At 32.0% G+C, this 13,088-nt stretch overlaps 1 protein-coding gene across 3 annotated transcripts in view; it reads right to left on the reverse strand.

Annotated features, from left to right (window-relative positions):
• Positions 1-13,088, reverse strand: part of LOC145334300 (uncharacterized) — a 32,999-nt gene that overhangs the window by 6,954 nt on the left and 12,957 nt on the right. For all 3 annotated transcript variants that reach the window (XM_080179698.1, XM_080179699.1, XM_080179697.1), the window contains exons 10-27: positions 12,794-12,867; positions 12,458-12,622; positions 11,909-11,996; positions 10,278-10,350; positions 9,565-9,646; positions 7,471-7,636; positions 6,971-7,044; positions 6,264-6,364; positions 6,031-6,113; positions 5,552-5,652; positions 5,135-5,199; positions 4,643-4,700; positions 4,132-4,354; positions 3,663-3,724; positions 3,023-3,136; positions 1,905-1,991; positions 675-785; positions 355-414 (exon numbers count right to left, since the gene is read on the reverse strand). In XM_080179698.1, coding sequence (XP_080035824.1) covers positions 355-414; positions 675-785; positions 1,905-1,991; positions 3,023-3,136; positions 3,663-3,724; positions 4,132-4,354; positions 4,643-4,700; positions 5,135-5,199; positions 5,552-5,652; positions 6,031-6,113; positions 6,264-6,364; positions 6,971-7,044; positions 7,471-7,636; positions 9,565-9,646; positions 10,278-10,350; positions 11,909-11,996; positions 12,458-12,622; positions 12,794-12,867 — 1,787 coding nt within the window. The remainder of the gene's footprint in view (positions 1-354; positions 415-674; positions 786-1,904; positions 1,992-3,022; positions 3,137-3,662; positions 3,725-4,131; positions 4,355-4,642; positions 4,701-5,134; positions 5,200-5,551; positions 5,653-6,030; positions 6,114-6,263; positions 6,365-6,970; positions 7,045-7,470; positions 7,637-9,564; positions 9,647-10,277; positions 10,351-11,908; positions 11,997-12,457; positions 12,623-12,793; positions 12,868-13,088) is intronic.

Consider the following 13,088-nt stretch of genomic DNA (forward strand, 5'->3'; position numbering starts at 1 on the left):
CTTTTTTTTGGCATACTTTGATGGCGTTGCTGCAAAAAACTTCATCACATAAAACCTAATTTACAAAAGCCCTAATGCTACATAAGACCTAATGATACAAAATACCTTGTTTTACAAAAGGCCTAATCCTACAAAAGACCTAATCCTACAAAAAAACCTAATCCTACAAAAGACCTAATCCTACCAAATTTATGAAAGATTGGTCAATTTTAAAAATTAAAAAAAAATCTTCCAAAACTTTAGGCAAAATATATTGACACTTAAGGTCTTACTAAAAGATTAGATCTCCATTTGAGATAGTAAACGGCTGCAAGTCGATAGGTCAAATCTCTTATTCTAAAAGTAAATATTTACCTGTATTTTCAATAATTCTTCAGCAGTAATTTCATCAGCCTTGTTCAATAGGATTCGAACCTGAAACATATAGTTTTAAAGAAAGGGTCTTCACAAGGTTAGGTTAAGTTTTCCAAAGCCACATGTATTATGCAATTTTAAGGCGAAGGTTTTTATATGGTTTTGTGTGTTTATTACTTTAGGTCAGGTCAGGTTAGTTTATATTTGGAAATGGTTGGCCCAGCAGGTTTAAGGAGGGGTTGCAGTGCTCGAAATGAACTTTTAGAGAATGTTCAAGCATTTCTCATTCTTACTGCTTCAAAATGAAATCTCTTGTATACCTGTTGTTCCCTGCCCTTGAGTTGATCCAGTAGTGCCTCTGTCTCTGGTCCAATATCTAGCTTGGCATAGTCGTACACAAGCACTATCAAATCAGCATGGTCAATAAACCACTAAAAAAATACGGTTGTTAAAAGAGTATTTTTCTACAAGAAAGAAAAAATATTACAATAACAATTTAATTACAGGTTCTGTTAGAGATAGAGGGCCTACAATTTATTTCTTTGAAAAATTAAACTATTAATGCCCTTTTTGTTTCTACGTCTACAACCTTTGCAACATTCGATTCTAGATCCTTTATAATTCAAACTAATTGTCTTAAATCTTTGGACGAATTTGCATGGATCTACGAATCTATGCTATAATTTTTTCTTGATATTTTTATTCAAGCTCTCAACAAAATTTTAAATCATTTTCCTATTAGATTTTAGAGAATATAAAAATAAAGAATAGTTTTAATTTTTAAATTTAAATTATTTAAAAAGATTTATTTGGTTAAAATACAATCAAATTTTGACAATTTTTGTAAATACTTTGAAATATCTTGAAGCCTTGTTATAAATTTGAATTTTTTAGTAAATAGATATGTACAAATAAAACAAGAAAGATAGTGTACATAAGTAGTGGTGCAAGAAAGATGTACTCAGGTAGAAAATTGAACTGTATATTATACATGTATCCAAAGCACCAAAGCACGTTCTCTCATTCGATGGGTTTAAAACTTTGGTCACTTTAATTCATTGTTCAATGGCTTATCTATTAAGATATCTGGTTATACTTTGTTGTTAGAAACACTAAGAATAATACAGCTGTCACAAAATATAAGAAAAGACGGGATATTTATTCTGGGCAATATTTATTATTTATTTCCAAAACTTCAGCTTATTTAAAAAAAATATTTATATAAAATATTTTGTCTTTATTTTTCTGATCCGTAAAATACTTCAAATATTTCAACAACTATAAAAATTTCTTATTTTTTACCATTTAAATTTATATTACCTCATTAAGCTTACTTTTGTTGACACTTTTTTTTAACATTTTTGGTATGACGCGTAATGATCTAGACTCAAACTCGAAGTTAGAAATGAATAGAAATTAAAATACTTGATAGCACCGCTTAAATGAATCCCAAGCCAAGTAATAACTTTCAAAATGCATGCAATCTAGTATGAAAGCAATTTTGAGGTTGTTTTTAGACATACGATTACGCAAAGATATAAAATTTATACCTGGCAAGCGTCGTTGAATGGATATCTTCTATCTATCTTGCGTATAGTACCAGTCTCCAAAACACCAGGAATTTCAGCCAAAGTTGCCTAAAATATGATAAATATATATGTATACTTTAAGTAGCGAAGCTACTGTATGATTATTATTTTCTATCCGTCCGAAGCAATGCGGAAACTAGGACTTACAGTGTTGCTTGTTGTGAAGATTCGCCTAATGGAGGAAATGTAATTATCTCGGCTGCTCTAAGATAAATCAGATAGGGGTTTGAAATTTATTTGAAAGATTCTTAGTCCATGAGCATTTTCAAAAGAAAACCTTTGTACTTTTTGTATGTTTTCAATCTTGTAATAATTTGAATCTCATATTTTTCACTTTTAATGAATCACTCAAAATTCTTGTTTATTTAGGTATTCACTTTTTTTTTAAATTCCTCCAACATATTTCAGAAGTTCTTCGAATCAAATTTACAAAATTCAGGAATGTTTGATTGAAAATGTTCAACAGCATAACTGGAAACTGGAGAGGTTCATTTTTATTTCCCCTTTCCATTTTACAGTTCTGCTACTGCGCATTTCATGAGCTTTCTTGTTCTTGTTTGTTTCTTCAAATATTTTATTTTTTAGCGGTTTCCCTCGGTGCGCCTTGTCGTTCACAGAAACCTCCACAATCACATGTCAAAATAAATTGAAATTAAAGGCGGAGGAATAAATTTAGATTGTTTTTTACTTTATGTCTGGATAACTTAGGTTAGGTACAAGGGGTAGCCCTACAGGGTTAGGGTACTGCAGGTGCAGGTCCTGCAGATTTAGTGCCCACCGAAAGGGTGATAATTATTTTTTGTAAAGGATAGGGTTTTGTGCTTGCTAGGTACTTTCATGAAAGCAACAAAATATCACTTTTCTTTCTAAATATTTTATTAATGCGAAAAAAATCTGAATATCTTTAAAAATAAGTTAAAATAATTTTTTTTTATTTTGACTTTCAACAAGTTTTTTTTTATACCACTAAGTAACAAATATTGAAAAATGTTTCAAATTAGATTTTTAAGTATTTTCTATTACGCATATATATTTTTAAGATACAATATTTTTATTATTTGAATTTTTAAGATGTTTACCTTTTCAAGTAGTTTGTTATTTATTTTCTTTCCTCTAAGTTTCTTTAGAAATTCCTGTCCGAATTTTTGAAGGCTGCTGAAGGCCCACTCAGCGGATAGCTGTGTACCATCAACCTTTTAAAAAAAGTAGGCATGGCATTAAATTAGCAAAAATAGTAAAAGAACTATAATGTAACAAACCTTCATAAATAGATTTGTCTTTTTGTAGCATTGCCGAAAGTCTGACGGACTCAGTAAGTTGTATACTAAATACTTTTTATTAGGGGTATTGCGTTAAAAAACCAAACAAATTTTCCCAATTGCGTTACGGGCGGACCGACGGAAAGACAAAGTAAATTATAGAAGAATATAATATCTAATATATTGCTAAAACTAGGGTTGGGCCGGATATCCGGTTTGGCCGGTTATCCGGCCGTATATCCGGCCATTTTCAATATCCGGCCGGATACCGGATATTAAAACTATCCGGTTACAGGATATCCGGCTGATTTTTGACGCCGGATATCCGGTCATCCGGCCTGATATCCGGTAATTTGCCGGATATTGAACGTTAGCCAGATATCCGGCATTAGAAATTAGCCTGATATCCGGTATCCGGCCAAAAAAGTATCCGGCCCAACCCTAGCTAAAACCAAATTACCTCTTCGCTTTGGTCACCATACATAGCAATGTTAAAGTTGAAACCAGGGGAAGGCTCGGCAGCTGAAACAAAATGTTAATAAATTTTCGAATATTTAATGGTAACTTTGTTATATTTCTGTTTTAATTTCAAATAAGGTTAAAATTTCTTTGGTTTAATATGAAGAACAGCAAATAAATATGCTAGTTTTTGTTTTATTCTGTTTTCTTGAGAAGGGAAATGCAGTACTGGCCCCCATAATGTTTAACTACCCTTCAATTGTCCTGCAAAACCTACAAACCTTACCCCAATTGACCTCTGGAACTTGACTACGCACTTTATCAGAAAAAAAAATACAGAGGGGCTGTGGCTTTACACACACACACACACACACAGAATGAAAAGAGAAGGGAAGGGGGTCTTCCCTAAACATGATAATATCACAGGGAAAAAAAGTCCAACACCTCCAACAGAAGTATAAAATACTCACTTGATTTAAAGGCATCTTTGGTGTACTCAGTACCCAGCAAATAATTCATAATAGTTGACTTTCCGCCGGACCAGGGGCCCATAAACACAATCAGGGGCTTATTGAATATCTCAGGGTCGCCAAAATGACGGTTGGATAACTCGCGGTAATTGTACATTTTCTCCAGGGGCTTGATGGACGTCTCATACACCTTCTTCAGCTCTTTCAGTGTGGTCTCCGTGGTCTACAAATTTATATTCCAGTATGGCTTTGAAACAGTTAATGTTAAATATCCTATGGAGGAAAATCATGTATCGTATCGTATCATGTAAAAGTTTATAGTCGAAGTAGAAAAAATCATTAGACATTTAAAAATGTAAGTATGCTAATGATTATAGATTTTCTATGTTTTTACATTGTACCCTATTACAGAATTCTCATGCAAGTTTTTAAAACCATCTAACGTGCCTATGTGAAAAAGCTTTGGTTACATAAAAACCGTTACCGAGATTTTAAGAAACAATTTTTTTACCTTAAGAATTTCATTGTTGGCTGGTTCATCTAGTCCCAAGATTTGAGTAATGTGTTCTCTAAATATACACCAATCACAATTTTAATTCTATATTTTTTAGATTTTTAATAAAAAATTTTATTTTTTTTTCTATAAAAATCTAAAACTTTAAATTTTAAGTAAATAATGTACTCTATACATCATTGGTTCGTTTTCATGTCTGTAAAAATTACACAACTATCAAAAGTTTCTAAAAATACTTCTTTCATTCTTTTGTTTAAAAAAAAACTTTAGATATTATCAATAAATAAATAGTTGGTTAATAAACTTGCAACATCAAATATTTTCAAGAAATAATTGGAATCTACAGAATAGATATTTTTGTTTATCATTATTTGGACGGTACATCTATTTATCACCCATTGTCCTAACCATTAAGGTATCTGGATTTTCATGGTGGAAATGTGGCTTATAAAAAAAGGTAAAAACAAAAGTTTAAAAAAATTGTCCTGCCTTGATCTTATTTCAGGTGGAGGGGGATCAAACAACCATTCATCATCTTCTTCATCATATACATCCTAGATAGATAGATAGATAGATAGATAGATAAATAGATAGATAGATAGATAGATAGATAGATAGATAGATAGATAGATAGATAGATAGATAGATAGATAGATAGATAGATAGATAGATAGATAGATAGATAGATAGATAGATAGATACACAGATAGATAGATAGATAGATAGATAGATAGATAGATAGATAGATAGATAGATAGATAGATAGATAGATAGATAGATAGATAGATAGATAGATAGATAGATAGATAGATAGATAGATAGATAGATAGATAGATAGATAGATAGATAGATAGATAGATAGATAGATAGATAGATAGATAGATAGATAGATAGATAATTTGTTACCTCAACGACTCTGGGTTGTTCAAAGTCAGGGATCTTGTATTGTTTTGGCTTCTTGGGTTGTTTAGACTTTCTTGGCTTAGTCTTGATAATTGTAGACGTGCCTAAACAAATTTTTTCCCTAGAGTAGTTGAATATCCAATTTTTTTTCCACTGGTAGTTCATTATCCACAATAGTTTTCTATTGGTCAATTTTTTTTATATTTAGTATTGAAGCTTTTCTACAAGTGAATTTATCTGTCTGTCCTTCTGTAAAGCAGATATAGTCCAAATCTTTCATTATACAAATGATTGTAACAATTTACATGGGCGATTACTCTTGGGATGATAAGTGTACCCTCCCCCAAAATAGTTTTATACCCTGGATCTTAAAGTAGCTTTACTGTAAAGGAGAACCATATCGGTCCAACAGTTCTTAAGAGATCTTAAGCTTTATACAAACAAAAAGACATCATGATAATTTTCAATAAGTATTTACTCACCTGCGGAAACAGTATAGCAGTTTCCAGGTAAGCCAGAAGCTGGAACAACACTCTTGTGGCCAAACAGGAAACATTCAAACTTGTCCTATATAGCAAATATTTTCTGAATATCTAATCTAAGCTTTCGTCCTATAATATCTTTCAAATACCTCTAATTAGAAAAAAAAACTTTTGCTTGATTTGTTTGAAATTTTAATTTGATATTTTGGGTGAATCTAATTATATTTTACTATTCCTTGCTATTTTCTTTGGGGTAGGCAGTATGGAAGGCGGTGCAACCCTTGGTAGCGACACAGGAGGCCCCGCAGTCATCTACAGTCATGAATCCTTTTACCTAAACAATATATTCTTAATACTTCTTCCCTCAAAGTCCCTAGCGAGCACAGAAAGTCAACCCCCTCTTTAATTTCAAATAATAAGAAAATAAGAAGGTAGTTTTCGTGATTTTGTGTTTCATTTTAGGTCATGTTATGGTGGGTTATAATTGGCAAACTGTATCCCCTCAGGATTAGAGCAACCGAACAATTTTTAGGCTATTCTGTTTTTACATAAGTTGTTTTTCTGCCCTCCCCCTCCTTATCCCCCAAAATATGCAGCGGCTCATCTGCTAGTTTCTTAAAAGGCATTTAAATAAATCTTAATCAGATTTTTTGTTGATGTTGATACTTCTATTCTATGTATCCCTGGGGAATGGAATAATGGTTATTTATCGCATCGTATCATAAACAGCTTTCAGTAGATATAAAAATGTACAATTATAGGATTAAAACTTAATTTGTTAGCCCCGAGATGCCAATGGCACGGGTTAACAAAACGGTTTTAATATTATGATTGTACATTTTCATATTCGTAGAAAACTGGATATTTTACGATACGATACATGATTTTTAAGTATGGCTTACAACCGGTTCTAATTGAGCCATACTGGAAACAAATTTACCTTAGGCCATCCAGGTTCAGCCCAGCCACCTCCACGACACCCTCCTTTACCAAGAAGGGCCAAGTCAATCTCACCTGAATATATTGGCCAATTTTAATATAGCCCAAATACTCAAGAATAAATTTTAGTTGTGATTATTAAAAAGTTATTATTCAAATATAAAAACAACCCTATTGACATTATTTTTATATCTTAAGTTCGTGATTTAACGTTTAAATTCCCATTAGCTAGGCAAACAACCCTTCGATTGCTTGACCTTTGACTGTACAAACTGTTAAAGAGTTGCGACTATTTTAGGCCAAGGCATCCCTACAATCTACCTATTAATCGTGCACCTGACATAGCTGCAGTGGAAATCATTTTTAACGTATATATATAGTTATGACACAATATTTAACTGGGATTCCAATCTATTTTTTTTTCCAACCAGCAGATGCGCTTTGTGTTACGCCACAGTCACGTGTTGAAGCTATCCTTGAAATCATATACAAAATCATTACCATCAATATCAATGATGACATCCTCCTCTTCCTGGGAATCAGCATCGTCCTCCGTGGTCTCTGTGTGCAGGTTACCAGCTGTGGCAGCATAGCAGGCACCGTCCAAGGCGGATGCAGCCGACACTGACTTGTGGTTGAATAACAGACAGGAGAAGGTTTTGCCAACCTAGATAAAAGTATAAATGATTTGGCTGGTCAAATTTATATTTCTTGATATACTAAATATTTTGTGCTGTGTCTTTTAGGTGGTTTTGAGAGCTATTTTTGGCTTTCATTTAAGCTTTATGGGAATAAACATCCCATAATAAAAAGTCTATTTTCATATTAAATGTAAAAATATTTTGTCTTCTTTTTACCAAAAATTGGAAATTTTGACAAAATTTCAAAAATTGTGTAACCTGTTAAAAACAGATATATTTCAAATTACGCAAACAATTGTTTTATTTTGTTAGCTCAGAAGCCAAAAAAATAATGTTTTGTTTTTGTAATAAGATTATACTTTGATATTAAGTGAGTGTGTATGCTTTTAGATGACTAGAGTGACTCTTACACTCTTTCAATCAAAAAAGTAGTTTGATGGATTATTTTGCCCGACAGTCCATCTAGGGCTATAAATCAATTGTCATTGCCTTCAAATGTGACCCTCCATCATTGAAATTCCAAATGGGCGTAAATGTGTTATGTTGTGGATTGTTTACAGGTGATTATGAATATATCTCAGAAATTATATACTTAAGTATTTTTTAAAGATAAAAAAATTAATGCTTTTGCGTGTTTTTGTTATTTTTTTTTTGGTTGCACGTTGTTCTTGTTTATTTAAATTTATATACATAATTCATAAAAAAAACATTATCCTCAACCTATCCCTTGAAATTGATCAAGACAAAGAGATGTGATACAAACAAGACCAAATCTGTCTAAAAAAAGACATAACTCTAACAATATTAATGCTGATTTGAATCTTCAATAAGGTCAATTTTAGAATTTTTAGAATGATTCTAAATAAGTTTGCTTTTGTAAAAATAATTAAAATTTACGCTATAAAGGATCTAAAGATTGTCCAATTTTTGTGATATCTACAAAGCATTTGATAAAAGGCAGACTGATAAATGTAATTGTATAAATATAGACAACTACCTAACTCAAGTGGTGGGGACATTCTATTACCAAAAATGTTCCTGCTCTTTTGAAGCGACTTGGCTGTGTTAATATTTCCGACGCTAATGGCTGATATTCAAAGACCCAATTGAAAGTCTACACAGTGTCCCCACCCTTTGGATAGAGTAGCATAAAGCTCGTGCCCTATCTATTCTTGTACTTTAATAGGAGACTAGACACCTCTTTTTGTTTTCAACTAACATTGTCTTGATTTATTACAAGAAAGGGGTGTCCTCTTTTTAAATACAAAATAACAAATATCAAATTTGATGGATTTAACAAAGAATTCAAATAAATAAATAAATAATTTATTTTTGAACTTTTAGGTAAGATTAAAAGTTTTATAAATTGTTTTATAAGGAAATGGTGTTGCATAAATTGGTGGATATATAGTCACACAGCTAGAGGAATAGATAGAAAGATTAATTGATAGATAGATGGTATGGAAAATGAATATATATACCAATTTAATGAAAGATAGATAGATAAATAGATAGCCAGATAATAGATGGAAAGATAAAAAATGTTAGGAAGATAAAAATCATTCATATCTTTGTTTTATAACATTTATTTAAAGTTTATTTCTCAGATAGACAGAAAGCCAGTTAACTATATAGATAGAAAATCACTTGGATGTAAAAATAAAAACATTGCATCTCACAATTATTTATAGTATCCTTTATAGATAGACAGATATATATAAATTGTGATAGTTAGATGTATAGAAATAATGAGAGATAAAAAAAGAAAGTCAGTTAGCTAGATAGAAAATCACCTGGTTAGGTAATTCAATAGCCTTGCATACCATTTGTTTTATCACAATTATTTATAGTATCTGTCACAGATAAACAGATATAAAGATAGATATAAGGAAAGATAGATAGATAAAAAGATATAATATTAGGTTAATAGGTAGCTATTTATAAGGATATTTACCTGGTTAGAAAGATCAAAAGCCTTGCATCCCTTTGTTTTATCACAACTATTTGCACAATCCTTCATGGTCTTCATGCCTTTATCCTGCAGTGACAACAGTGACATAATAATATTATTATTTATTGTCCTATTCCTGTTTCTCTAAAATTTATATTGACTTAATTCTTTGAATGCTTAGAGTAACCATCATTGAGTCAAAATATATTGTTTTTGATCATAATTTTCATGCTAACATATAATTAAACTCGAATTGGGTTCATTATAGATATGACCTTTTTTCACATAGCTCAACCAATCCCTGAAGACATATATACTATATAGTATATACGTAACTTTTATTTGATTTTCTTTATTGATAAAGCTATTAGATATTATTTTTCTTCTGTTTGCTTGAAGGAAACATGTCAAAAGTACAGTATCCTTTTAATAAAGTAACAGGATCTCTGTCTGTTTGTACCGAACGATCTCGCTAACCGCTAAACCGATATGGTTCTCCTTTACATTGTAGATTCGTATAGATTCTGGGAATATTTATAGATTTTTTAGGGGAGGGTACAACCAACCTCCAAAGAGAAATCATAAAAATCTAGCATTGAAAAAATATGTTTTGGTAAACAGCTGATCTTATCATAGATTGAAAAGAAAACATTTTACATAACCCTAGAAACCTCTAGGGGCGTAGCCGCTAGTTTTTAATAATTATCATTTTCAATTCCTTTGGCCAGTCTCCATTTTGCCAGCCCTCTCCACGGCATAGACCTGATCCAATCTTTACATAACCATGGCCTAGAAAAGAATATAAACTTGTGTTTAAGTGTTACAGACAGGAGAGTGAGGGAAGGAAGCTTTATAGAACAATAGAAGAGAAAAAAAAGGAGGAAACAAAAGTAAAATATTTATTTTTTCTGAGGGTTATCTGTAAAAATTATATGTTCATTTTTAAATCTTTGTTTGTTTTGAAGCATCACAACGCCTTTACGTATACATATTAATTTAATAAGGATTTGCGAAAATTAGTATTTGTAGTAATTTTCTTGAGAACACATTAGACTATGAGTAGCACCAGTAGTACTTTATTTTTTTCTCTCAATTATCTCTTGGGGCAAAGCCCCTAGAGGCTAGAGGCGAAGCCGCTAGTTTTTTCTAAAGTTAAACAACGATTTTAAAATCCACAAGTAGAAAAGCACAAGAAAAACTTGGAGCAGACGTTGAGGGGGATTAAGAATAATAAAGAAAATAAAGCTTGAATGGCAGTCGGACGGAAAACTAAATATACTAAAAGCGCAGGTGTCAAAATCTACACTGAAAATTAAATTTCCCCATAGCGATATAAACTGACTAATGGACGTACAAACAAAGTGTAATAAAGAGTAGCTCTACTACTAAAAAGTGTTTCTAAATAAAAAAAAAACATTATTTTAGGATTATGTATGTAGGTGTTAAGAGGATTACTTTTTTGATTGCAGCTATTCTATAATAGGTAAAAGTTTATAATGCTAGTATTATGATATGTTTTAGATTGATAGACTTCAGACTTTCAACAGCAATATTTCTACTAGTATTTGAGAGGATTCCATTGTAAATCAAACCATACGGTATTTCCAGGGTTTCGGATCCGCATTGATTGTATGCGGATCCGGATCCTCAAAATTTGGTCAGTGCGGATCCGGATCCTTGACAATAAAAATAAAATCACCAAATTTTTCAAAAAAAAATTATTCTTTAATTCGAAGTCAAAAATACTTTTAATTTTCAAGTCTGAACCTAAACCTTAAAGATTGGCTCTCATCAAGAGAATGTCTGAGATTTTATATAAATTTAGGTAGATTTTTCCATTTTTTCCGCCTTTTTTTGAGTCCAAGGATCCGGATCCGGATCCGCAAAAAAATGCGGATCCTTGCGGATCCGGATCCGGATCCGAAACCCTGGGTATTTCACACTCTAACTACAACTCCACGCCCCTTGCCTCTGCAGGGGACCTAAATCTTGCGGTAGCCTAACCTGTGCAAGGAGCTAACATAAACTAACTATATCAAACCTAACTTTACCTATGTAGGTGGAGAAAATCACTCAAAAATAAACTACATGACGTTATAAAAATGAGGAAGATGAGAGGAGAAGTGGAAAAGAAAACCCCTGAAAATGAGATGGGCAATCCCTCATTTTTATAACGTCATGTGGCTGATTTTTGAGTGACTTTATCCCCTTTTATCCCCTTTTTCATATTGCTATTTTATGAAAAAAGATTATGCGTGTTTGGGTCCAATTGCACGTTCACCATTTGAGAGTTATGTTGATAAAATATCAACACCGAAGTTTAACATGGTACTAAGTATTGTAATACCTGATCCTGGGTACTTGTCGCCAGCCTTGATCTTGGACATTGTTGGTGTGTCAGTGTCGACCAAGGTGGATAGCACGGGTTTAGCTCCCTGCACAAAATTTCATTTTCATCGACGTTTGTTTAATAAACAATCACAGACATCCAAGGGGTGAAGGATTTAGCGGTGTTTAACCCCCTCAAACTTTGAAACTCTATATTTAAAAAAAACATTAGAATAACCCCCCCCCCCAAAAAAAAAATACCTTTGAAATCCCTAATTTTATCCTCAATAAAAAAAATCAATTCTAAAAATTTTAAAATCTATTTTTGCTATCCAACAGAATGGTTTCGAACCCGATACAGCCTTGTTCTAATTAAAATCGACCCTACCTTACACTATGTATGTTATGTTATGTTTGTTATTTATCGCATCGTATTATAGACACCTTTCCGCGGATATCAAATGGAAAACTATAAGATGAAACCATCTAAGAACCTGTTCTAATCCAGTGGATATTAACCGGTTTTAAGGCATATACTAGAAATTATATCATAATCTAACTAACATACCTTGATGATATAGCATTTAGCGGCCAGAGCGGATGCAGGTAAAACCTGTGGGTGTCCGAGCAGCAAGCAATCATATTTATCCTTCTCCTTGTTGGAAAGATCGAAGGCAACACATCCCTTAGCTTTCTTACAGCTTTCTGCACAGTCTTTCAGTGTTGTTCTTCCCTGAAAAGAGTAGCCTTATGAATAAGATTTAAGTACATTTTTCACAAAACGGCTTCTGTCAAAATTTAATACTATTTAGTACATATTAAAATAAATTATAAAGGTTTTGACATATCTTTGGGTTTTGGTGACTTTAGAGCCCTGATTTCCTGTATTTTGCATTAATTTTACCTTTGTAATAGGCCATTTTCCAGATTGCCATCCCTGACCCCTGCAGGCTCCCTTGCCTAACAGTTCGACATCCTCTAAAATGAATACATAGCAATTTCACCAAAAACTGAATTAACATAATGAATGATTTTTTATGAAGCTACATATAATTGTTTTAAATGTTAAGAATAAACCTACATCTTCTTTAAATTTAAGATATAATAATTTACATACAATTAAAAGCTTCAATGATAAGTAGAAAAATTTACAAAATTAAGCAAATAGCTTAAACTTGATAGAATAAGTGCTACATTAA

The sequence above is a fragment of the Acartia tonsa genome, chromosome 12, assembly GCF_053477335.1.
Source record: "Acartia tonsa isolate MP-2025a chromosome 12, ASM5347733v1, whole genome shotgun sequence".
NCBI classification, from domain to species: domain Eukaryota; kingdom Metazoa; phylum Arthropoda; class Copepoda; order Calanoida; family Acartiidae; genus Acartia; species Acartia tonsa.